The sequence below is a fragment of the Bos grunniens genome, chromosome 4 (genome assembly GCF_055505025.1).
Source record: "Bos grunniens cultivar Pamir isolate PY7600 chromosome 4, Bosgru_T2T1.0, whole genome shotgun sequence".
NCBI classification, from domain to species: Eukaryota; Metazoa; Chordata; class Mammalia; order Artiodactyla; family Bovidae; genus Bos; species Bos grunniens.
In genome coordinates this window covers 7,441,474-7,463,809 of record NC_141168.1, presented here as the reverse complement: position 1 = coordinate 7,463,809, position 22,336 = coordinate 7,441,474, and the positions used below count along the sequence as shown (strand labels likewise).

The 22,336-nt window shown below is 48.5% G+C and overlaps 1 protein-coding gene and 2 non-coding genes across 3 annotated transcripts; 2 read left to right on the top strand and 1 right to left on the bottom strand.

The window, feature by feature from the left end:
* The first annotated feature begins 83 nt into the window (after positions 1 to 83).
* Positions 84 to 9,500, top strand: ATP6V0E2 (ATPase H+ transporting V0 subunit e2). Its single transcript, XM_086395085.1, has 4 exons — positions 84 to 257; positions 1,677 to 1,724; positions 3,110 to 3,224; positions 3,590 to 9,500. Exons 1-3 carry the CDS (start codon positions 154 to 156, stop codon positions 3,201 to 3,203), a joined length of 246 nt encoding a protein of 81 aa, XP_086251211.1. The 5' UTR covers positions 84 to 153; the 3' UTR covers positions 3,204 to 3,224; positions 3,590 to 9,500.
* A 4,510-nt stretch (positions 9,501 to 14,010) lies between these two features.
* On the bottom strand, positions 14,011 to 14,082 carry TRNAC-GCA (transfer RNA cysteine (anticodon GCA)). The gene has a single exon. It is a non-coding gene; the product is annotated as a tRNA-Cys (tRNA).
* Positions 14,083 to 17,529: 3,447 nt separating this feature from the next.
* Positions 17,530 to 17,601, top strand: TRNAC-GCA (transfer RNA cysteine (anticodon GCA)). The gene has a single exon. It is a non-coding gene; the product is annotated as a tRNA-Cys (tRNA).
* Positions 17,602 to 22,336: the final 4,735 nt, after the last annotated feature.

Here is a 22,336-nt window from a genome sequence, read left to right as displayed (position 1 = left end):
AGTGTCTAGCTGCCGCGCATGCGCGAGCGGGGCGGCAGAACGCGCTCTTTCGCGGCGGCAGGGTCCTGCTGCGCATGCTCGGAGTCCCCTGCCGGGCCGTGACAGGTACCCAGCGGAGCATCCGCAGCTCTGACCCGCATCCCGCGCCTGGCCATGACGGCGCACTCCTTCGCCCTCCCGGTCGTCATCTTCACCACGTTCTGGGGCCTCATCGGCATCGCTGGGCCCTGGTTCGTACCCAAAGGACCCAACCGCGGGTAAGGATCGCGCGCGGCCCAGCCTCCGTGGGGACCCCTCTGCGCCTGGGCCCACCCCTCCTCCGGCGCGAGGCGGCAGCGGGGCAGCGGGCACTGGTCCCGGCGCGCGGCGCCCCAGTCCTCCTCCCGGGTCCGCGCTGGGCCGCGTACAACCGGGAACAGGCGGGCTGTCGGGTCCAAAGGGCAGAGAAGGTCGTGCTGTCGAACGGAGGAGACAGCCAAGCCCACGCCGCCCCCTGCCCCCGCGCCTGGGAAGGTAAAGTCTGGTGAGCCACTGATGCAGCTTGTCCATTCCTGCCCAGCTGTGACCTTGAGCGTCCCTCACCCCTTCAAGCCTCACTTTCTTCTTGGGTCACTGGGGGTGATGATGACTCCTGCCTTTTAAGGCTGCTCTGAGGATTACACAAAATAATGTATATAAAACTGTTAGTTGTGCATGGCACATGCTGTATGGAATAATTTTTAGCCAGTGTCAATATTTCTTGGGGGCTCCCAGCAGGTTTCTATACCTGTTGCACCACTCACGGGTTTTTGCTTCATAGTCTCTTCAGCAGTGATGGGCCCTCACCCTTTGATGACAAGTTCCTCAAGGTGAAAGACTGCCTTTTCACCACTGTAGACCCCAGTGCCCAGCTCGGGACTGGCCCATGGTGCTTGGTAATGTTGAGAGAATGGATCAGATGCTGATGTGTCTGGCACCAACCTCAAGCAGAGGTCATAGGGCCTGGTTTGGGTTAGGGTTAGCCTCAGCCTGAGGCTGCATATGGATGTTGCCTCTGTTTTTCAAGATTCTCGGGGCTGAGGTCCCATGGCCTCACCTTGTAAACCGTTTTAGTGCATCAACTCTCCTACACACTGGTGAGTTTTTTCTTCTAACTGAAGTCTCTCCTGCTGCATTTAAAGCCTCTGTTTCCAGTCTTGGAGTGGGACTCAAGGCAACAAGTCCCTATTCTCAGCGTAACTGCTTACTCTGCCTCAGAGATGACCCTCGGTCTCCTTGCTTCTTGGTCTGTCTTCTGTCTTCCTTCCCTTTGCCCAGTGAATTTTGGATCCCGGAGACCACTCCACGGTGGGTGGCTGCAAATGCAGCTGTGTGCAGTGTCGTTCTCCAACATGACTCCTCTACGATGGAGAAACAGTGGGTGATGGAGAAGGGAGATAGGTGAAGGGAAAGATTGATAATGTAAGTTGGATGTGGTCGAGGTTGGCTTCCCCAAGAGGTGACACTTAGAGTTTTTTTTTTCCATCTAGCAATTCTTACCCAAGTAGATCTCAGCCTCCTTGTGTTCAGGTGGCATCAAGAAGGCCAGAGGGAAAGGGGTTGGCACCAGGAGCTCTTTCTCTGGCCTTGGCCTTGGCCAGGCCAGATGGAAGGTGCTGCTTCCATCCATCCTGACCTGACATCCTCTTCCATTGCAGAGTGATCATCACTATGCTGGTGGCCACTGCTGTCTGCTGTTACCTCTTGTAAGTACTGCTCTCCCAGCTCCTAGTCCGCGGGGGCCCTTGTCCTCCCTTCTTTCCTCCTCTCCCAGCCCTGCTCTCGCCTCTGTCCTGGTACCGACACATTCAGCTCTTGAAAGGCTGAGTCTGTAAACCACAGAAGAAGAGGGGTTTGGAGTAGCAAAGAGAGTGACGGGCTGGGAGTTATGAACTCTGGGTTCTGGTTCTGAGTGTATCATCTGGACAAGCTCTGCCATGTCCGTGGGCTGCAGTTGTCTAATCTGTGACACGAGTGAGTGGGGCCCGCTCGGTGCCTGTTGTCCCCGATGGGCATCAGAATCCCCCGGAGAGATTGTAAAACATAGGTTTCAGGGTTCCACCTTGGACTCACTACATCATAGTTCTCACAGTCTGCACATGGGAATCTGTATTTTTATTTAAAATTTATTTATTTGTCTGCATCAGGTCTTAGTTGCAGCACACAGGGTCTTTTGTTGTGGCATGAGGGGATTAGTTGCCCCACATGTGGGATCTTAGTTCCCCAACCAGGGATTGAACTCACATCCCTAGCACTGGAAGGCAGATTCTTAACCAGTGGACCACCGGGGAAGTCCCTCCAGGAATCTGTACTTTTAATGCATGCCCCTGAGTGCTTGTGATGCTGACTATTTAGAACCACTGGGTGAACAGTGGTCTTCAAACTTGGCAAAGTCAGTACATATAGAATACTGTCCTATATTCCAAGTCCTGGGATACAGAACACATACCAAGAGATGGGAGTGCCTGGACCATGTGAGGGGGTCAATTTCCACATCAGTAGGGTCTAGGTGTTCTCTTTCTGTAAGTGCCTTTCATGGTAGCCCCTCCCCTTTTACAAAAGAGACACTCCACCATTGCTCCCCAGTTCTATGTCAGCCTGCTCCATGTTTAAATCTCCCTGGCTGCCAAACTGACGAATAAGTCCAAGCTCTGGTTTTGAGGGAGGCCTCTCTCATGAGCAGTTGGTGGTGGCGGTTTACTCGCTCAGTGGTGTCGGACTCTTGCGACCCCATGGACTTAGCCCACCAGGGTCCTCTGTCCATGGGATTCTCCAGGTAGTTAAGCCATCTTAAGTCAGAATGGCTTCCCTCTGTGCCCCTGGGGGCCGTCTTACCTCTTCTCTAACACCCTGAGTCCAGCCCCAACACAGGGATCTTATAAATCTACAAAACAAGTCACCAAACCTAAACCCAAACCCACGTGCCCTGACTGAGCCCCGGAGCTGGCTGCAGTGCAGATGTCTCCAAGGGACCCTTCCCTCTCTGGAAGCCAGACCATCCATGCGCTGGGTGGGTCATGTGACCACTGGCGTGACGCACAGTGGAGTTCCCGGTGCCCTGGGCTCACCCGCGCTGTGCTGTCCCTGGCAGCTGGCTCATTGCCATCTTGGCTCAGCTGAATCCCCTGTTCGGGCCCCAGCTGAAGAATGAGACCATCTGGTACGTTCGCTTCCTGTGGGAGTAACCGTCGCCTCAGCGGCCCCAGGTACTGCTGGGCAGGCGGGTGGGCGGGCAGGCAGGGGTGGGGAGGACGAGTCAGGCAGGGTTGCAGGACTTTGCGTGTGGACAAAGGCTGTCATTTATTAAGAAGAACAAGCCCCTGAGCATCTGCTCCGCGCCCCGCACCCCGCCAACCCCACGCTGTGCTGGGCAGCACAGACAGAAGATCAGGGTCCTGGGGGGAGCACATGGGCCCAGCCTCACTCGTGGGTTTGCAGACCCCCGAGGAGGCAGCAGAATCTGTTGGGAGGGCGGGCTCAGGGGTCGTGGTGAGCCCCGCTCCCCAAGGCGGGGCTGGGGGACGGGGTCTCCACCGCGAGGCCGTGACGCTGTCACGTGATGTGCTTTCAGGTGCCCCCGCTGTCCGGATGACCGTGGCTCCACTGTCCCTGATGACTCTTTTGTCACCGTCCCCCGTCTCCATCCCCCTAGCTGTGTCTGGTCCCTCTGGGCCCCCTCCCCTAAGGCCTGCCGGGTTCTGGAAAGTCCCGCCTTCCCCAGCTCAGGAAGGCCGGGCTCAGAGCCAGCCAGAGCAGCCGATGTCCAGCCCTCAAGTTCCCTCTGCCCGCTCCTCCCTGAGTAGGTCCTGGCCGGGAGCTGACTAGGGTGGGGGCTGCCTTGTACTACAAGGGGGAGCCCAAGGCCGGCCGGGCGTCCTGGGGAGGAGGGCTTGGAGCCAAGATGCTCCGAGGCTGGAGAGGAAGCCCTGGGGAGGAGGCCGGGTCCTGCACCGCCGGGTTCTGTGATCCTGGACCATCTGCCCGCGTGAGTTCCTCACCTGTGAGATGGCCGTGGCAAAGGCCCCTCTTGGGAGTTCTCCTTTGATTTTTTGACATGCTTTGATGTGAAATTTCTGGAAATGTTGACATAACGGACAAACATTAACACACAAAAAGCACCACAGTACTTTGGATCAAGATTGAAAAGCTGTATGTTCAGCATCCTTTATCCTCTGAGTCACTCAAAGGGGCTTGCTCAGGAAGTGGCATCTTCTCTGCATGTCCTTTCCCCGCTTCCTCCCCGACCTGGGCCTCCCTGTCTGGGGATCAGGCTCCCTCCCTTTCCCAGGGCTCAGCCTGAAGCAGCTACCCCCGCACCCCAGGCCTAGACTCCCTGTGAGAGGAGGATTTCTGAGCCCCTCGAGGTCGCCTGGATGGAGGGAGGGTGAAGACAGACAGTTGTGAGTGAGGTGTGGGCGGTGCCGTGGGCCCTGAGGACTGTCCCCAGTGTGGGCTGGGGAACCCTTGGCCTGGTGAGGACCGGAGGCAGAGCTTGCGGGCATCGGACCAGAGGGAGCCTGAGGCCCCAGCCCATGTGCTCACTTCCCCCAGCAGAGTTGGGGCAGACACCTGACAGTCCCAGAGCTGACTCGCTGTGCTGCCTCCCCGGGGTGGGGGAAACCAGTCTCTTGTATTTATTGACTATTTATTTGATTGGCATTTTGTTCAGCGGGCATCTGTTTTGGCGCGGTGGCAGAACATGGTACATCTCCCCTGGATTTCTTGGCTCTGGGCTTGGCCTGTTGCTCAGATGGGGGCCTCCCTTTGACATTCCTCCACCCCCTTTCCAGCTCTCTTGCTGTGCTGAGCTCTGTGGCCCCCTTGGAGTGGGGTGCTGAGTCTTGCGGCCATGTCTAGTGACTAATGAATGAAAGGTGGGGAAACTCCTGTCTAGGGGCAAACTCCTGGCTGAGGCCAAGTTTGCTGCCTGCCGCACCCCTGCCCACCCAATTCCCGGTTCCTCGGTGGGTGGATTTGAGGGGCAGGAAAGGGGCCTGGCAGCTGCTTGGAGCTGCAACCCTGGAATATGGACATCAAGGACTACGTTTTCCTGAGACCTGAGAGTGAGTACAGCTTCCCGGATTCTGCCCAGAACCAGGCCTGGCAGGAGGAGGAAAATGGAGGACTCGTTCAAGTGGAACCTTTGCCCACCTCCCAGCTGTGATTACAGAGAGTGCACGGCCTCTGGGGCTCTGCAATAAAGCCTGTCCCCAACTTGCGGAGCATGGCCTGCTCTTTCCTAAGTGTTCCTAAATATCCGTGGTTCCCTGCACAGGGGAGGGTGATGGAATGAGCAGAGAGGGGAGCTCCTGGGAGGAGCAGCTGGGAAGCTAGGGATGGGGTGCGTGGAGAAGGGACTGGGAGAAGCGAGGAGCCTGGATTCATCCAAAGCAAATGTGGAGCCATGAAAGGGATGGGGGGCGTGGGATGTGACCCCACTAGGCTTCTAGGATGATCTCTGCTCTGGGCGTAATGGGCCCCAGATGAGAGTGGTGGGGAGGATGGGGCCCCATGAATGGGTGAAGGGCTAGTTAGGAGCTCAAGGGGCCCAGCGAGGGCTGTGGGAGGAGGGATGAGGCAGGATGCACCCTGCAGGGAGCCGTGGACGAAGGGGTGCCCAGGACCTGGTGGCTGGAACCTTTCAGCAACAGACCACAGAGGAGAAGTGATGACCTGGGGCATCCTGTATGTCCTGGTGAGCCCAGTCTCCCCATGGAGATGCCCAGCAAATGGTTGGATGCTTGGGTTTGGAGATCAGGATGAAGCTGTGGCCTGAAGACCTGAGATGTGTGTGTGTCTGTCCCTGAGTTCTCGCTGAACTGGGCAGTGGCCTCTGTCCCGGGGAGCCCCCACCCCTGACTCTCCCAGGGCAGGCAGACCCCTCCCAGCAGGCTGCCTCCCCTCCCCTCCCTTCCTTCCTGCCTTTGCAGCCATTCAAGGAGAGCGAGCTTGGGACACCCTCCCGGGGTCTGTGCCCACTTTGTGTGGATGCTGCTGCTCTCAAAGCTCGCACCCCACCTCAGTGCAGGGACGAGGGGGGACCACAGGGCAAGCAGGTTTTGTCAGAAATAAACACAATCAGACATTAGTTAAAGCCGTGAAAGCACGTTTTATTCTGTAACAACTGACAGGGAAATGAGAACACTGCGGGGTCTGGGCATTTTGGCAGGAAGGTGAAGGCAGAGGGGAGGTGTGGACAGGGCCCAAGCAGAGCCAGGAGTGAAAAGTCACGAAGGGTTGGTAGGCACAAGTGCGGCTAGGCCACTGAGACCAGGACATGGGCCCGGGCCTTCCTGAGTTCATCTCAGGAGGGTTCTTAAGAGCCACCCCTGGGCTGCAGGAGATACATCTCTCTCCCAGAGGGACCGAGGAGGATCCACAACCGTGAATGCGCTAAGAAAGGGTGGAGGGGTGGGGATCAGAGGCCCGGGGTTGGGCACTGGCTAGAACAGACAGTATATTCTAACAGTACATCCTTCTGACGGCCCAGAGCTTGGTCAGACAGGAACCCGACGTGGCCGGGTTGTCCCAGGGATGCGGCTTAGGCAGCCAGAAGCCAAGCCAGGTTGGTCGAGTCTCCTAGTGCCGGGTGTGGATGGGCTTGTTGTTTGTTTCAAGCAGGAAGTACTCTCCTACCCACCTTCCCTTGCCAAGTGGGATGGGAATCAGTAAATGACTTCCTCTGACACAGACACTCACTACATGAAGCAAACGATCCCTGAAGATGGGCAGTGGGCAAGGGTGGGACGCCCCCGCCCGCCCCTAGTGTCATAGTGGGAAGCTTAGCTCAGCTGCACGCACAGAGGCTGGCCAGCAGAGGGCGGTGCTGCCCAAAGAATGGAGACCTCAGACCAGATTATGCTGTCATTGGGGGTGCAACTGCTTTGCACTGATGTTGGAAGGTGCGGCAGTTGTAGGGAATGGGGAAGATTTTCCAGATGGTACTGGAGCATGGATGAAATGTCACTGAACGATATGTAACTGCAACATCCAGGTATTTCTGGGGAAATCCAAAGGGCAGAGAACTAAGGGACCTTGACAACTGGATGCTCCTGTAAGGCCCGGCTTCCTAATGATCTTCGGTGACTTATCCCCACCTCAACATCCTGAGACCTGGCACATTCCAGTCTATGGTAGGGACACCCATTGGCCCAATGGGGAGGATGGAGGTGTCACTGCAGGCTGCAGGGCCACCCTCCCTGCTGAAACACCTAGAGCAAGGCCTGTGATGAGGGCCTTTGGGTTGCTTTGAACAAAAAATCAGTGTGCAGATAACACTGGGAATGCGAAGAGCAGAGAAATCAAGTGGGGGTGATCACTGTCCGCTCCTGAGAACCTCCAAGGTCATGTGCGGGGCATGATCTTTGTTTATACGCCTTGGGGTTTCCAGGAATGGAGTCAGTTGGCAGCCACTGCAGTTCTGCTTGACTCGGAGCCAGAAGGGTGAGGGCTGGTGACCAAAGTCTGCGCTAGCTCAGCCCATGCTCCGTGTAATGAACCTGGATGAGAATCACCCAGAACAGACAGGCCCATAGAATGCTGGGACTAAAGCCAGGCCCATCTTGACAGGGTCTCCAGGGCTGGAGCGAGGATCCCAGACTTTTAATCCCAGAACTCTGGGTTGTTCTTAGGCAGGCCCACACAGGTCTTAGGACCCGAGTTTTGGAATCATGCAGTGGTATTTCTGTGCTGAGACATAAAGAGCCAGAGCTCCGTGGAGCCCCTGGAAATGCCATCTAGCAGTTTCAGGAACACCAAAGCCTTCGGGGATTACAGGGTGTCTGAGTGGACTCTAATCCCAGTGCCACGTGGTCCAGCAGAGGCCAGGTGAGGGACGGGGTGTCACACAAGCCCAGCTGAACTTTGGCTCACCCTGCAGGCATCTGCTCCGAAAAGGGTTGGGGTGGATATTCTTAGAAACCCATACAGCCCCCACCTCAGCTCCCTGATCTGGGGATTAAGGGCTGTGATGGCAGCAAGGCTTTCCCTTTGCAGTAAAGGTCAGCCTTTCCTCCCCTGACAAAGACCCGGGAGACATCAATGAGTGATCCTCTGTGCCTGACCACTCCCAGTCTAGTACAATGGGAGCATGGGGCCACAAGGACTGTTGCCAAAGTCTGGGCTCCCTGTCCCCCAATGCCGAATAGAAACATGGAGACAGAGTTTGGAGGAAATTGAAAAGAGTAGCTTTATTATTTTTTGCCAGGCAAAAGGGATGCATAACAGGCTAGCGCCTGAAGAGCTGTGTCCCCCTCTCTTAGGAGTAGGGAAGAAGATTTATATCCTCTTGAAGGTCTTGCATTTTTTTTTTCTTCCTTTTGCAAAGTTTCAGAGTGACTACAGCTGGCATCAGGCAACTCAATAGCTGGGTCTGGTGTCCCTGAAGTTATTGGCCTGTGACCTTCTTTCTGAAATGCAGGGTGCTACAAGAGGATATATGGGGGGAGAAGAATGCCAGGTGCAGGGTATAACCTGCACCCTGAAGATTTTTGGTTTTATGGAGTCAAAGAGTAATTAGCTTGGTGAAGGACAAGGCCAGCTATACAAGTGTCTGTTAGTGGTAACAGCTAAAGAATACCCAAGGTTGTTTAACTTTTGTAGGCCTGTTTGGCCGGTATGTGCCAAAGGCTGTTCACTCATTTCTGGTTTTGTGGCAACAGGATCATGGCATAGCCTGCAGCCTTCACCCGTGCTGATACCAGGGGTAACAGCTGTGCTCTTGGTCTGGAGCAATTGATTCAGCAAACAAGTTTTTCTCTTTTTTTCTGTCTGCTCAGCCTCCCAGAGGCCGTTCACCTTGACTGAGCTGCAGGAACTGGGCTGCCTGAGTTCAAAGTCCAGCTTCTCCAGTAATTAGTTGAGTGAAAGTTATTTAATCTTTCTGAGCTTCGGTTTTATCACCCAGTTGGAATGATACTACTAGTGCCTGCCTTGTAGAGGTTCTGAGTGAAGAGTGAAGTCGCTCAGTCATGTCCGACTCTGCGACCCCATGGACAGTAGCCTACCAGACTCTGCCGTCCATGGGATTCTCCAGGCAAGAATACTGGAGTGGGCTGCCATTTCCTTCTCCAGGGGATCTTCCCAACCCAGGGATCCAACCCCGGTCTCCTGCATTGCAGACAGATGCTTTACCGTCTGAGCCACCAGGGAAGCCCTGTAGAGGTTGTGACTGTGTGATAAATGGGTTAATAGTGCCTGCCTCCTCAATAAATGCCATCAACCAATCACCTGACTTTTACATAGTAACTCTATTTTCATGGTTCCCTTCATTCTGCCAGGATCTCAGCTTCCTTCACCTTTTCTTATTCCCATCACAGACTCTACACCGATCCACCTTGTGGAGCAGAAAGTGGCAAGCACCCTGAGAGCTTTGATGTGTGAGATAGAACCTGGGAAATACATGCCACAAAAAATACCCAGAGCTTGTTTATGCAGTTGTATTTCTGTGCTTTGCATTAAATGTTCTTAACGTAGTCTATAAATGTACTGTCCTCTTGATAAAACACTCATGCTTTGGGGGTGTGGGGATGAAGAGGGAATGGGTACTAGACTAGATCTGCTGAATCTAAAGTTCTTGGGGAAAATAAATGTTTAAGAAACAACCAGGAGATTTCTTAAAAAGCAGAATATTGATAAGAACACTAGCCCTCCTAGATATTTAAAAGTATTATGAAGTCACAACATGAGAGGCTACAGAAATGAAAACAATGGTGTTAGCACATGAATAGACAAGTCAATAGAAGAGAAGAAGAGTCTAAAAATAAACTCAAATGGATAAACATGCAAAGCAAATCTGTGAGGGGAAGATGAGTAAAGGCAATGAGGAGTGTGGGGACTCTCTCCCTCCTGGACACAAAATTACTACCGGCTGCATCAGAGATTTAACAAATGTAAATGAAACTATAAATGTACCAGAAGAAGACGTAGGGGGATTTAAAAAATCACCTCCTAATGGGAAAGGTCTAAGTAAGAGGGGAAACAAAGAAATCCAGCAGTGATGAAGATAAAATGGATGAACTTTAATTAAAATTTGGATTTTCTGCAAAGCAAAAAGAACAACCTGGAGAAAAAAGATGAATGGCAGACAAGGGAAATGATTTGCAACCCATGACATATACAGAAGAACTGTACAAAAAAGATCATGATGACTTGGATAACCACAATGGTGTGATCACTCACCTAGAGTCAGACATCCAGGAGTACGAAGTCAAGTGGGCCTTAGGAAGCATCGCTATGAACAAAGCTGGTGGAGGGGATGGAATTCCAGCTAAGCTATTTCAAATCCTAGAAGTTGATGCTGTTAAAGTGCTGCACTCAATATGCCAGCAAATTTGGAAACCTCAGCAGTGGCCATAGGACTGGAAAGGTCAGTTTTCAGTCCAATCCAAAAGAAGGGCAATGTCAAAGAATGTTCAAACTACCACATAATTGCACTCATTTCACATGCTAGCAAAGCAATGCTCAAAATCCTTCAAGCTAGGCTTCAACAGTATGTGAACCAAGAACTTCCAGATGTTGAAGCTGGATTTAGAAAAGGCAGAGGAACCAGAGATCAAATTGCCAACATCCAATGGATCATAGAAAAAGCAAGAGAATTCCAGAAAAACATCTACTTCTGCTTCACTGACTATGCTAAAGCCTTTGACTGTGCAGATCACAACAAACTGTGGAAAACTCTTAAAGAGATGGGAATACCAGACCACCTTACTTGCCTCCTGTGAAACCTGTATGCAGGTCAAGAAGCAACAGTTAGAACTGACAAGGGAAAAATGGATTGGTTCCAAATTGGGAAAGGAGTATGTCAAGGCTGTATATTGTCACCCTTTAACTTCTATGCAGAGTACATCATGTGAAATGCCAGGCTGGATGAAGCACAAGCTGAAATCAAGGTTGCTGGGAGAAATAGCTATAACCTCAAATATGAAGATGACACCACTTGCAGAAAGTGAAGAGGAACTAAAGAGCCTCTTGAAGAAGGTGAAAGAGGAGAGTGAAAAAGCTGGCTTAAAACTCAACATTCAAAAAATGAAGATTATCACTTCATGGCAAATGGATGGGGAAACACTGGAAACAGTGACACATTTTCTTTTCTTAGGCTCCAAAATCACTGCAGATGGTGACTGCAGCCATGAAATTAAAAGACACTTGCTCCTTGGAAGAAAAGCTATGACAAGCAATGTACTGAAATGCATATTCAAATTACTTTGCCAACAAAGATCCATATAGTCAAAGCTATGGTTTTTCCAGTAGTACAGATGTGATAGTTGGACCATAAAGAAGGCTGAGTGCCAAAGAATTGATACTTTTGGACTGTGGTGTTGGAGAAGATTCTTGAGAGTCCCTTGAACTGCAAGGAGGTCAAACCAGTCAATCCTAAAGGAAATCAACCCCGAATATTCATCGGAAGGACTGATGCTGAAGCTGAAGCTCCAATACTTTGGCCACCTAATGGGAAGAGCTGGCTCACTGGAAAAGACCCTGATGCTGGGAAAGATTGAAGGCAGAAGGAGAAGGGGCCAACAGAGGGATGAGATGGTTGGATGGCATCACTGACTCGATGGACATGAATTTGAGCAAGCTCCAGGACTTGATGATGGACAGGGAAGCCTGCTATGCTGCAGTCCATGAAGTTGCAAAGAGTCAGACACGACTGAGTGACTGAACAACAGACGTATACAGAGGTCATCAATAAGACACAGCAGGTTAATGGCAAAGGAGACAAGCAGGCAATTCACAAAAGAAGTGGTAGAAGTGACTTTCCAGCATGAAAAGATGCTTCCCATCATTTATAAGCAAGGAAAGCAAATGGAAACAACAATGTAACCCCATCATTACCTGTTATGTTAACAGAGGTCAAAACTGCTGACAAACTATAACAGACATGTCTCCTAATAGTCACAGTCAGTGTTGCCTGCAGCTCCCCTTGCTCTGAATACTTCCATGCACACTAGCTGACTTCCAGCTGTCAGCACTGTCTTCCTGCCCTGTGTTGCAGGCTGGAAGTGCTGTCAGGAAGATATTGCCATCAGCACACTCTTTGATTGATAGGGCTTGCATGTACATGCTCCTGCGGTTTCTCCAGCTCTGGTGGCCCCCTGAGCGGATGGTTTGTGCTTCTGTCTCCATCATGAGGTGTGTTCCCTGGGCAGCCTACCAACACCATAGAAGAAACATGGAAAACAGACCAACCACAAAATGACCTGGAGCCCAGTGTTGCCAAACCTCGGCAGAAGCAGAGTCACATGAGTGAAATATAAATGCTTATTGTTCTGAGTCAGGGTTTTCAGGAGTTTGATATGCAGCATCGTGGCGGCATAGCTGACTGATCAGCGTAATGACAGGTCTAGCACAGGGTGACATACATGTTGTGTTTCTACTCGATTGTTGATGATGCTCGCATTACTCCAGGTTCTCCTGTTACAATGAGCATCCCTCCATAGGTCCTTGTGCACGGGTGCTGGAGCTTCTCTAGGCTGTATGTCTCCATGTAAAGAGCAGAGTTGTGGGTGGTGTTTACTTTCAGTGTCACAAGATATTACCAAATTGTCCTCCAAAGCAATTATTTACACTCTGACAAAACTTACAGGAACTCCTGGACTTCATTTGTTACTCAGCCTTTTTTATTTTTTCAACCAGATAATGTGTGTAAAATGGTATCTTGTTTTAACTTACATTTCACTAATAATACCTGATGAGCCTGACTCCCTTCATCTGTTTGTTGGCCATTTGGATTTCCACTTCTCTAATTTGTTCATATTGTTTGCTTGATTTTCTATTAGACTTTTTGGGTCTTTTTCTTACTGATTTATAGAATTTCTTTATGTATTTTAGCTACAAGTTCCCCTAATCCCATACAGCTAGTGCCAGGAAGAGAGATGCAAGAAGACAGTGTGTGTTGGCGGGGGGTGGGGGTGGGGGGGGTGGAGTTCAGTTCAGTTCAGTCGCTCAGTCGTGTCGACTCTTTGTGACCCCTGGGCTGCAGGATGCCAGGCTTCATCACCATCTCCCGGAGCTGCTCAAACTCATGTCCATTGAGTCGGTGGTGCCATCCAACCATCTCATCCTCTGTCTTCCCCTTTTCCTCCTGCTTTCAATCTTTCCCAGCATCAAGGTCTTTTTTAATGAGTCAGCTCTTCACATCAGGTGGCCAAAGTATTGGAGCTTCAGCTTCAGCATCAGTCCTTCCAGTGAATATTCAGGACTGATTTCCTTCAGGATTGACTGGTTTGATCTCCTTGGAGTCCAAGCAACTCTCAACCAGTATATTGCTGGTAACCGAAGTCCTTTTCTTTCTTTTTCCCCCCTTTTCTTTTAAATTAGCACCTTTCTTCATTTATCTAGTTATCCTTACATTCAACTGACCAGTTCTTCACTTGATTCCCTTGCTCACCACAGACAGTTCCTGCTGTGCTCTGTCTCTCCTGTGTCTGGCATCAAGTAGAACACAAATATGTCTTGAGTAAATGGATGATTCTATGAGAGCCATTGCTCTTATTTCTGTAAGCTTTGTGAGGATAGCGTGGGGGTCCAAGAGCCCATGCCACTACAGGGAAGATGGGTTAGGAGCAGTGGTGTGCTTGAGCCTACTTGCACCAGAGAGGCACTTCAGCATGTCTTCCCAACACCATGATCAGCGATCTTATGTTTGTGGCTTGACATTGGATTTGGTGAGATTATTTATACTGTGAAGTTGGAAAACACTGCAAATCAATGCTTCCCCTCCCCTCAAGAGCTGGTTGTTAAACACTTACCAACACAGCACTGACTTAGGGCAATTAAAACGTGTAGAAACAAGCCAATGTAGAACAAGACCAGTGGTAAGTGAAATAAAAAGCCATAGTTGGAGGAACATATCACTCTAGAGTTGTGGTGTTCAGAGACAGGGTTTTAAGTTACCCCAGATTTGAGAAGACTTGGTATCCTGAGGCCCTGGATTAGGGAAAGGAGCTGAACCTTCAATGTCAGCTCCAGCTAGCAAAAGTGAAGGACAGCAGGGGGCACCTGGATTTGAACCAGGGACCTCTTGATCTGCAGTCAAATGCTCTACCCCTGAGCTATACCCCCTGATGTAAGTGGAGGCCTTAGTACTACCTTTTACCTGTGTAGCCATGCCCAACATCCCTATAAATTTTTGCCACAAGGTGTTCACCAGGCTGGGCCTGCTCAAAGCTGCCAAACCAGCCTCACTATAATTTTACTCCCTTGATGCAAAACAAGCACCAGGTTCCCCCTCCCTGTAACCACCTCCCTGCTCTTTCTGGAAAAGCACTGACATTGGTGTTTATAGCAGGAGGGGCCTTCAGGGTCACTGGTCTATGCCCTTCACAGTGGGCATCTGAACACAGAGATTCAGGATTACTGGTCTGCCCAAGCACACACAACTCCTCACAGATAAACTCAGGACCTGAATCCACTTCTCCTGACTTTGGGTTCAGGACCTTATAACTAAGCCAGTGAGTCTCTTATCTTCCTCTTTTCCCTATCCTCTATCAGTCAAAAAATGTAAAGGCTACAGAAGAGGAGTGTTTTAATAGATTAATGAGGAGTTGGGACCGTCAGGGGAACTAGAGCGTGGGCTTAGCAGAGCACAAGGAAAAGCTAATGGGGACACCAGAATTTGACCTTGGGCATGCTGCACCCTTCGGGCCAGTCCTCAGATTTCCTGTGTTCAGGAAGCATCTTGGGAGCTTGTCAAACATGCAGATGTGATGTGGGGTTAGGAACAAGCTTCTTATTGAGGGTCTGGGGGATCCCACTTTGAGAAACACCTGTCACGGATCTATATCCGGTCCCTTGTGCGCCACCTGCAGGAAGACTTAGGTACTGAACCCCCAGGAAGGGATGGGTTAGGAATTCTAGCTCCTGCCACAGGGTCAGGCTGAGCTGGTGGGCAGAGGCAGGATGAAAACCAAGGACCACAATGAGATTGCTCATCCTCTGAACTCTGTTCTTGACCCGTGGTTCTTAATTGTAGGGTGTGTCAAAATCACTTGGAGGACTTGTTAAAACAGGGATGTCTGGGCTTCCCCCTGAAAGTTTCTGATTAACAAATTCTCAGGTAAATTCTCTGATCCTGGGGGTCTGGGGCCATGCTTTAAGAACCGCTGCTCTAGATCCACAAATCTGTGACCAGGCCCTTTCACACTCGCAGCCACACCCAGGGTACCTGTTCATCCTTGCCTCATCTGTGTGTTTACTGAGCACTGGGTGCCTCCTCCACTCCATCAAAGATCCATATCCTTACACCCCCCCCCCACCCCTTTCTTCCCATTGCCTGCTTGGAGCCCCTGTGAGGGTCTTCTTTGTCATGAATTAGCTCTTTTCCTAGTTTACCATTCAGGAAACTAAATCTAAAGAAGCTTCTGCAAATATGGGGAAAACTCATTCAAGGGAGTCAAGGAGATCCAGCTCTTCTGTCCAGAGCAGCCCGATTGAAGCTGAAGATCTCAGTCTGCCTCAGAAAAATTCAGCCCAGGGAGTTGTATTATTACATGTATATTGCAGATGAGGAAACAGAGATTGGGAGAGTATCTTTGGCCCCACAAAGGAAGTCGCTCAGGAGAGAAGGCAGTTCCAGATATCCCAGGGGTGTCATCCTTCAGCTTTGCATTTCCTTGTTTCTCTCTGGGTTCATCTCCCTTCTTTCTCCTTAATTCATTGAGGTTCTGACCCAGGTAATGCTCTTAGGTTTGGCACATCTGTAATGTCTTTCTTTTGTCCTCTTGCTTGAATGTCACTTTACCAGGGTTCAGAATTCTAGATTGTGTCTACAGCCATAGCACCCTGAACGCACCCAATCTTGTCAGAATTCTAGGTTGGAAGTTATTTTTCTTTATACCTAAAAAATGTATTTTATAAAACTATAAATTATCAGTAAAGACAACTTTATTATTCAATTGCTCTTCTCACCAAAGTATCAAATGTAAAAAAAATTTTGAAATGCATGCATGGTTCATGGGTCTGGCTACACAGCTAATTAATTTTACTTATTTGTGCCTATATTTTCACTTACACAATTTTTAAAAATAACATTTTCCTAATTATGATAAATAATAATAAAGTGCTGTACTCAGTATGTCAGCAAAGCTAGAAAACTCAGCAGTGGCCACAAGACTAGAAAAAGTCAGTTTTCATTCTAATCCCAAAGAAAGGCAATGCTGAATAATGCTCAAATGACCATACAATTGTGCTCATTTCACATGAAAGCAAGGTAATGCTCAAAATCCTTCAAGCTAGGTTTCAGCAGTACATGAACTGAGAAATTCCAGATGTTGAAGCTGGATTTAGAAAAGGCAGAGGAACCAGAGATCAAATTGCCAACATCCATTGGATCATAGAAAAAGCAAGAGAATTCCAGAAGAACATCTACTTCTGCTTCATTGACTAGTCTAAAGCCTTTGTGCGGATCACAACAAACTGTGGAAAATTCTTAAAGAGATGTGAATACCAGACCAACTTACCTGTCTCCTGAGAAACCTGTATGCAGGTCAAGAAGCAACAGTTAGAGTGAAAAAACTGGGTTAAAACTCAACATTCAAAAAAACTAAGATTTTGGCACCCAGTCCCATCACTTCATGATACATAGATGGGGAAAAAGTGGAAACAGTGACAGACTTTATCTCCTTGGGCTCCAAAATCACTGTAGAATAGTGTCTGTAGTAACAACATTAAAAGACACTTGGTCTTTGGAAGGAAAGTTGTGACAAACCTAGATGGCATATTAAAAAGCAGAACATCACTTTGCCAACAAAGGTCTGTATAGTTGAAGCTATGGTTTCTTCAGTAGTCATGTCTGGATGTGAGAGTCGGACCGTACAGAAGGCTGAGTGCCAAAGAATTAATGGTTTTGAATTGTGATTGCTGGAGAAGACTCTTGAGAGTCCCTTGGACTACAAGGAGATTAAACCAGTGAACCCTAAAGGAAATCAACCCTGAATATTCATCGAAAGGACTGATGCTGAAGCTGAAGATCCAATACTTTGGCCACCTGATCCAAAGAGCTGACTCACTAGAAAAGACCTTGATGCTTAGAAAGATTGAGGACAGGAGAAGAAGGGGATGACAGAGGGTGAGATGGTTGGATGGCATCACTGACTCACTAGACATGAGTTTGAGCAAACTCGGGGAGATGGTGAAGGACAGGGAAGCCTGGTGTGCTGCAATCTGTGCGGTCACAAAGAGTCAGACACAGCTTAGCGACTGAACAACAACTATAATAAAGAGGCAATAAGAAGGTATAAATCCACAGGACAAACAGTATATGGATGAGATAATTAGTTTGACCTGGAAGAAAAAACCAAAACAGCTAACGTAGTCTGTAGAGAAATCATCCAAGAAGTAAGCACTTCTGTGGGAGGCGCAGGGGAGGTTGGAGACCAGAGGGCGTTACTGAGGGATGCAGTTCTACAGGTTCCCACTGGCTCTCGGAGAATGGATGGTAATTGCTGTCAACTGCATACCTGGGTGTTATGACATCGTGAATTGGTGCTAGTTCAGAACCTAGAATGGCCTGGGGGTATAGCTCAGGGGTAGAGCATTTGACTGCAGATCAAGAGGTCCCCGGTTCAAATCCGGGTGCCCCCTGCTGATTTTCTTTCCATCTGGAGACCACACATGTGGTCACTGTAGATTAGATCTGAGTACCACCAACCCTCACCTCAACCCCAACCCTGCTTGTTGGGAGGCTTTTAAAAGTAGGCTACTTTCCTCTAGGGGGGCTTAGCAAACAGAACATGGAAGGAGTAAGGAGAGGAGAGGAAAGGTAGGAAAGGTCATCTTCTGACTCAGGAAATGGTTGGAAGTTTTCCTCATCCAGCATTAGAGGCTTTGTCTTGACCCTAAGAGCTGTGTGTGTTTGATCAGCTCTCCCAATTACTATTACTATTTCTGCTTTCAAGTGAGTTAAGAAGGTCCAAGGAGCTACCTGAATTAGCAGCTGTGCCCCACAGACTCCGGGGAAGAATCTGGATATTTTTATTTGAAAAACAGCACATTGTCTGCTCTTCCTACCCAACCAGGACTATCTGATCAGACACATTTGGGGGAAGATGATACTGGATGATTCTCAAGGGCATTTTGTCTGAACACGGGCTTTCCAGATGGTGCAAGTGATAAAGAACCTGCCTGCCAATGCAGGAGACTAAGAGACGAAGGTTCAATCCCTGGGACGGAAAGATCCCCTGGAGGAGGGCATGGCAGCCCACTCCAGTATTCTTGCTTGGAGAATCCCATGGACAGAGGAGCCTGGCAGGCTACAGTCCATAGGGTCGAAAAGAGTCAGACACAACTGAAGCGACTTAGCACGCACATATGATTATCAAAGCCAGTGCCCTCGACAGGGCCAGGAGCAAGGAGGGAGAGGGCAGACCTGGTGGGAAAGTCGTGCTTCTGCCAGGGGGCAGACCCCCAGGTTCTGGAAGCCACAAACATCTGGGTGACTGGCTGTGCTATGGGTGGAAAGGTGCTTTTTAGATAATAATGGCTCACAGATCATTTAAACACATATCACGAGGTCTCTGATTCATAATCCAAGTAACGCTACTGCTGTCACTTTAAAAAATTAATAGACTTTATTTTTTTAGAGCACTTTTAGGTTTACAGAAAATCTGAGCAGAAAGTTTAGAGAGCTCCCCTCCATCCCCTCACCTCAGCTGCCCCCTCCCAGGTGCCCCATTATTAAATTTTATATTAGTGTTGTTGTTGTTGTCCAGTCATCCACTCATGCCTGACTCTTTGCAATCCCATGGACTGCAGCACACCAGGCTTCCCTGTCCATCATCATCTCCCGGAGCTTGCTCAAACTCATGTCCATTGAGTCGGTGATGCCATCCAACCATCTCATTCTCTGTGGTCCCCTTCTTCTCCTGCCTTCAGTCTTTCCCAGCATCAGGGTCCTTTCCAATGAGTCAGTTCTTCACATCAGGTGGCCAAAGTATTGGAGCTTCAGCATCAGTCCTTCCAATGAATATTCAGGACTGATTTCCTTCAGGATTGGTTTGATTTCCTTGCAGTCCAAGGGACTCTCAAGAGTGTTCTCCAACACCACAGTTCAAAAGCATCAATTCTTCGGTGCTCAGCCTTCTTTATGATCCAACTCTCACATCTGTACATGACTACTGGAAAAGCACAGCTTTGACTAGATGGACCTTTGTTGGCGAAGTAATGTCTCTTCTTTTTAATGTGCTGTCTAGGTTTGTCATAGCTTTTCTTCCAAGGAGCAAGAGTCTTTTAATTTCATGGCTGCAGTTACCATCTGCAGTGATGTTGGAACCAAAGAAAAGAAAGTCTGTCACTGTTTCCAGTGTTTCCCCATCCATTTGCCATGTAGTGATAATCTTCGTTTTTTTGAATGTTGAGTTTTAAGCCAGCTTTTTCACTCTCCTCTTTCACCCTCATCAAGAGGCTCTTTAGTTCCTCTTTGCTTTCTGCCATAAGGGTGGTGTCATTTGCATATTTGAGGTTATTGATATTTCTCCTGGCAATCTTGATTCTAGCTTGTGCTTCATCCAGTCTGGCATTTCACCTGATATACTCCACATATAAGTTAAATAAGCATGGTGACAATATATAGCCTTGACTTACTCCTTTCCCAGTTTGAAACCAGTTGGTTGTCCCTGTCCAGTTCTAAGTGTTGCTTCTTGACCTGCATACAGATTTCTCAGGAGGCAGGTAAGGTGGTCTGGTATTCCCATCTCTTGAAGACTTTTCCAGTTTGTTGTGATCCACATGGTCAAAGGCTTTGGTGTAGTCAGTAAAGCACAAGTAGATGTTTTTCTGGAACTCTCTTGCTTTTTCTATGATCCACTGGATGTTGGCAATTTGATCTCTGGGTTCCTCTGTGAGGGGGTGATGGTGGTGAGATCAGACAGTGCCAACTGTACTACTGGTCTTCGAAACATTGTTAAGAAAATTTGGAGAAAATATCTGCAGTGCATATGTCCAGAATATATAATGAACTGAGCCAAATATAAATATATAAAGAATTCAACAGTAAGACAAACCCAATGTTTTAAAGTAGGCAAAGAATTTGTAACCACACTTCACAAAAGAAGACATACAAATGGCAAAAAAGCACCTGAAAATGTAATCACCATTATTATTCACCTGGAAATGCAAATGACTAAAATGAAAAGGGCTGACAATAAAGTGCTGATGAGGATTGGAGGCAATTTGAACATTGTTCCTAGGAATATAAAATGGCACAAACACTTTGGAGAATAGTTTGGCAGTTTCTTACAGAGTTAAGCATTATTTACCATAGACCCCACCATGGTCACTCCTATCTTACCAAAGATAAATGAAAACTTCTGCCCTCACAAAGACAGGTCTGTTCATAGCAGTTATCTCACACGCTAGTAAAGTAATGCTCAAAATTCTCCAAGCCAGGCTTCAGCAATACATGAACAGCGAATTTCCAGTTGTTCAAGCTGGTTTTAGAAAAGGCAGAGGAACCAGAGACCAAATTGCCAACATCCGCTGGATCATGGAAAAAGCAAGAGAGTTCCGGAAAAACATCTATTTCTGCTTTATTGACTATGCCAAAGCCTTTGACTGTGTGGATCACAATAAACTGTGGAAAATTCTTCAAGAGATGGGAATACCAGACCACCTGATCTGCCTCTTGAGAAATTTGTATGCAGGTCAGGAAGCAACAGTTAGAACTGGACATGGAACAACAGACTGGTTCCAAATAGGAAAAGGAGTCCATCAAGGCTGTATATTGTCACCCTGCTTATTTAACTTCTATGCAGAGTACATCAGGAGAAACGCTGGGCTGGAAGAAGCACAAGCTGGAATCAAGATTGCCGGGAGAAATATCAATAACCTCAGATATGCAGATGATACCACCCTTATGGCAGAAAGTGAAGAGGAACTAAAAAGCCTCTTGATGAAGGTGAAAGAGGAGAGTGAAAAAGTTGGCTTAAAACTCAACATTCAGAAAACGAAGATCATGGCATCCGGTCCCATCACTTCATGGGAAATAGATGGGGAAACAGTGTCAGACTTTATATTTTTGGGCTCCAAAATCACTGCAGATGGTGACTGCAGCCATGAAATTAAAAGACGCTTACTCCTTGGAAGAAAAGTTATGACCAACCTAGATAACATATTGAAAAGCAGAGACATTACTTTGCCAACAAAGGTCAGTCTAGTCAAGGCTATGGTTTTTTCAGTGGTCATGTATGGTTGTGAGAGTTGGACTGTGAAGAAAGCTGACTGCCGAAGAATTGATGCTTTTGAACTGTGGTGTTGGAGAAGACTCTTGAGAGTCCCTTGGACTGCAAGGAGATCCAACCAGTCCACTCTGAAGGAGATCAGCCCTGGGATTTCTTTGGAAGGAATGATGCTAAAGCTGAAACTCCAGTACTTTGGCCACCTCATGCGAAGAGTTGACTCATTGGAAAAGACTCTGATGCTGGGAGGGATTTGGGGCAGGAGGAGAAGGGGACGACAGAGGATGAGATGGCTGGATGGCATCACTGACTCAATGGACATGAGTCTGAGTGAACTCTGGGAGTTGGTGATGGACAGGGAGGCCTGGTGTGCTGCGATTCATGGGGTCACGAAGAGTTGGACACGACTGAGCAACTGAACTGAACTGAAAATTGAAAAGAATCCAAGTTGTCAACAGGGTAAATGGGTAAACAAATTATGCTACATTCATATAAAGGAATTCTACACAGCAATAAAAATGAATGAGTTCCTGATTCATACATCAGCATGGCTGAATCCCGGAAACATTGCATTAAGCCAAAGAGGCTATACATAAAAACTGCATAGTGTGTAGTGCCATCTTTATGAAGTATTAGGGAATGTAAACCTAGTCTTTCATGACAGATGGCATATTAGCTGTTACCTGGGGCACAGGGTGGAAAGTTCATTGGGAAAAGGTTAAGTGGTTTATTACTTTATTATTACTGGATGTGTGTGTGGATAGACATATCCTATACGTCGATTGTGAAGGTGGTACTGCAAGTAAACAAATTTGTCAAAATCCATTGCAATGCACACTTAAAATTGGGACATTGATTGGATCTAAATCATGCCTTAAAAAACCAGAAATGTATTCCTGCAGGGAGAGACTATTAGAATAGAATAGAAATGCATTAGAATATGGAACCTAGAATAGATTCCTACGCATATGGGAGTGAAAGAAGGCTGGGGGGGGGGGGGGGCGAGCAGAAGTAATCAGCGAGGAATACACACTGCAGGAGGATCAGCTCTAAATGAAAAAAAGGTCAGATGAACCCCCCCGTCTCAAATCATGCACAAAGGTCAAGTTCAGGTGGGTTAAAGGCCCCGGGGTGGAAGGGACCTT

Coding starts and splice junctions, on each gene's coding strand:
- ATP6V0E2 (XM_086395085.1), top strand. CDS start 154: ATGACGGCGCACTCCTTCGCCCTCCCGGTCGTCATCTTCACCACGTTC. Junction 258..1,676: donor CCCAAAGGACCCAACCGCGG/GTAAGGATCGCG, acceptor CTTCCATTGCAG/AGTGATCATCACTATGCTGG. Junction 1,725..3,109: donor GCTGTCTGCTGTTACCTCTT/GTAAGTACTGCT, acceptor TGTCCCTGGCAG/CTGGCTCATTGCCATCTTGG.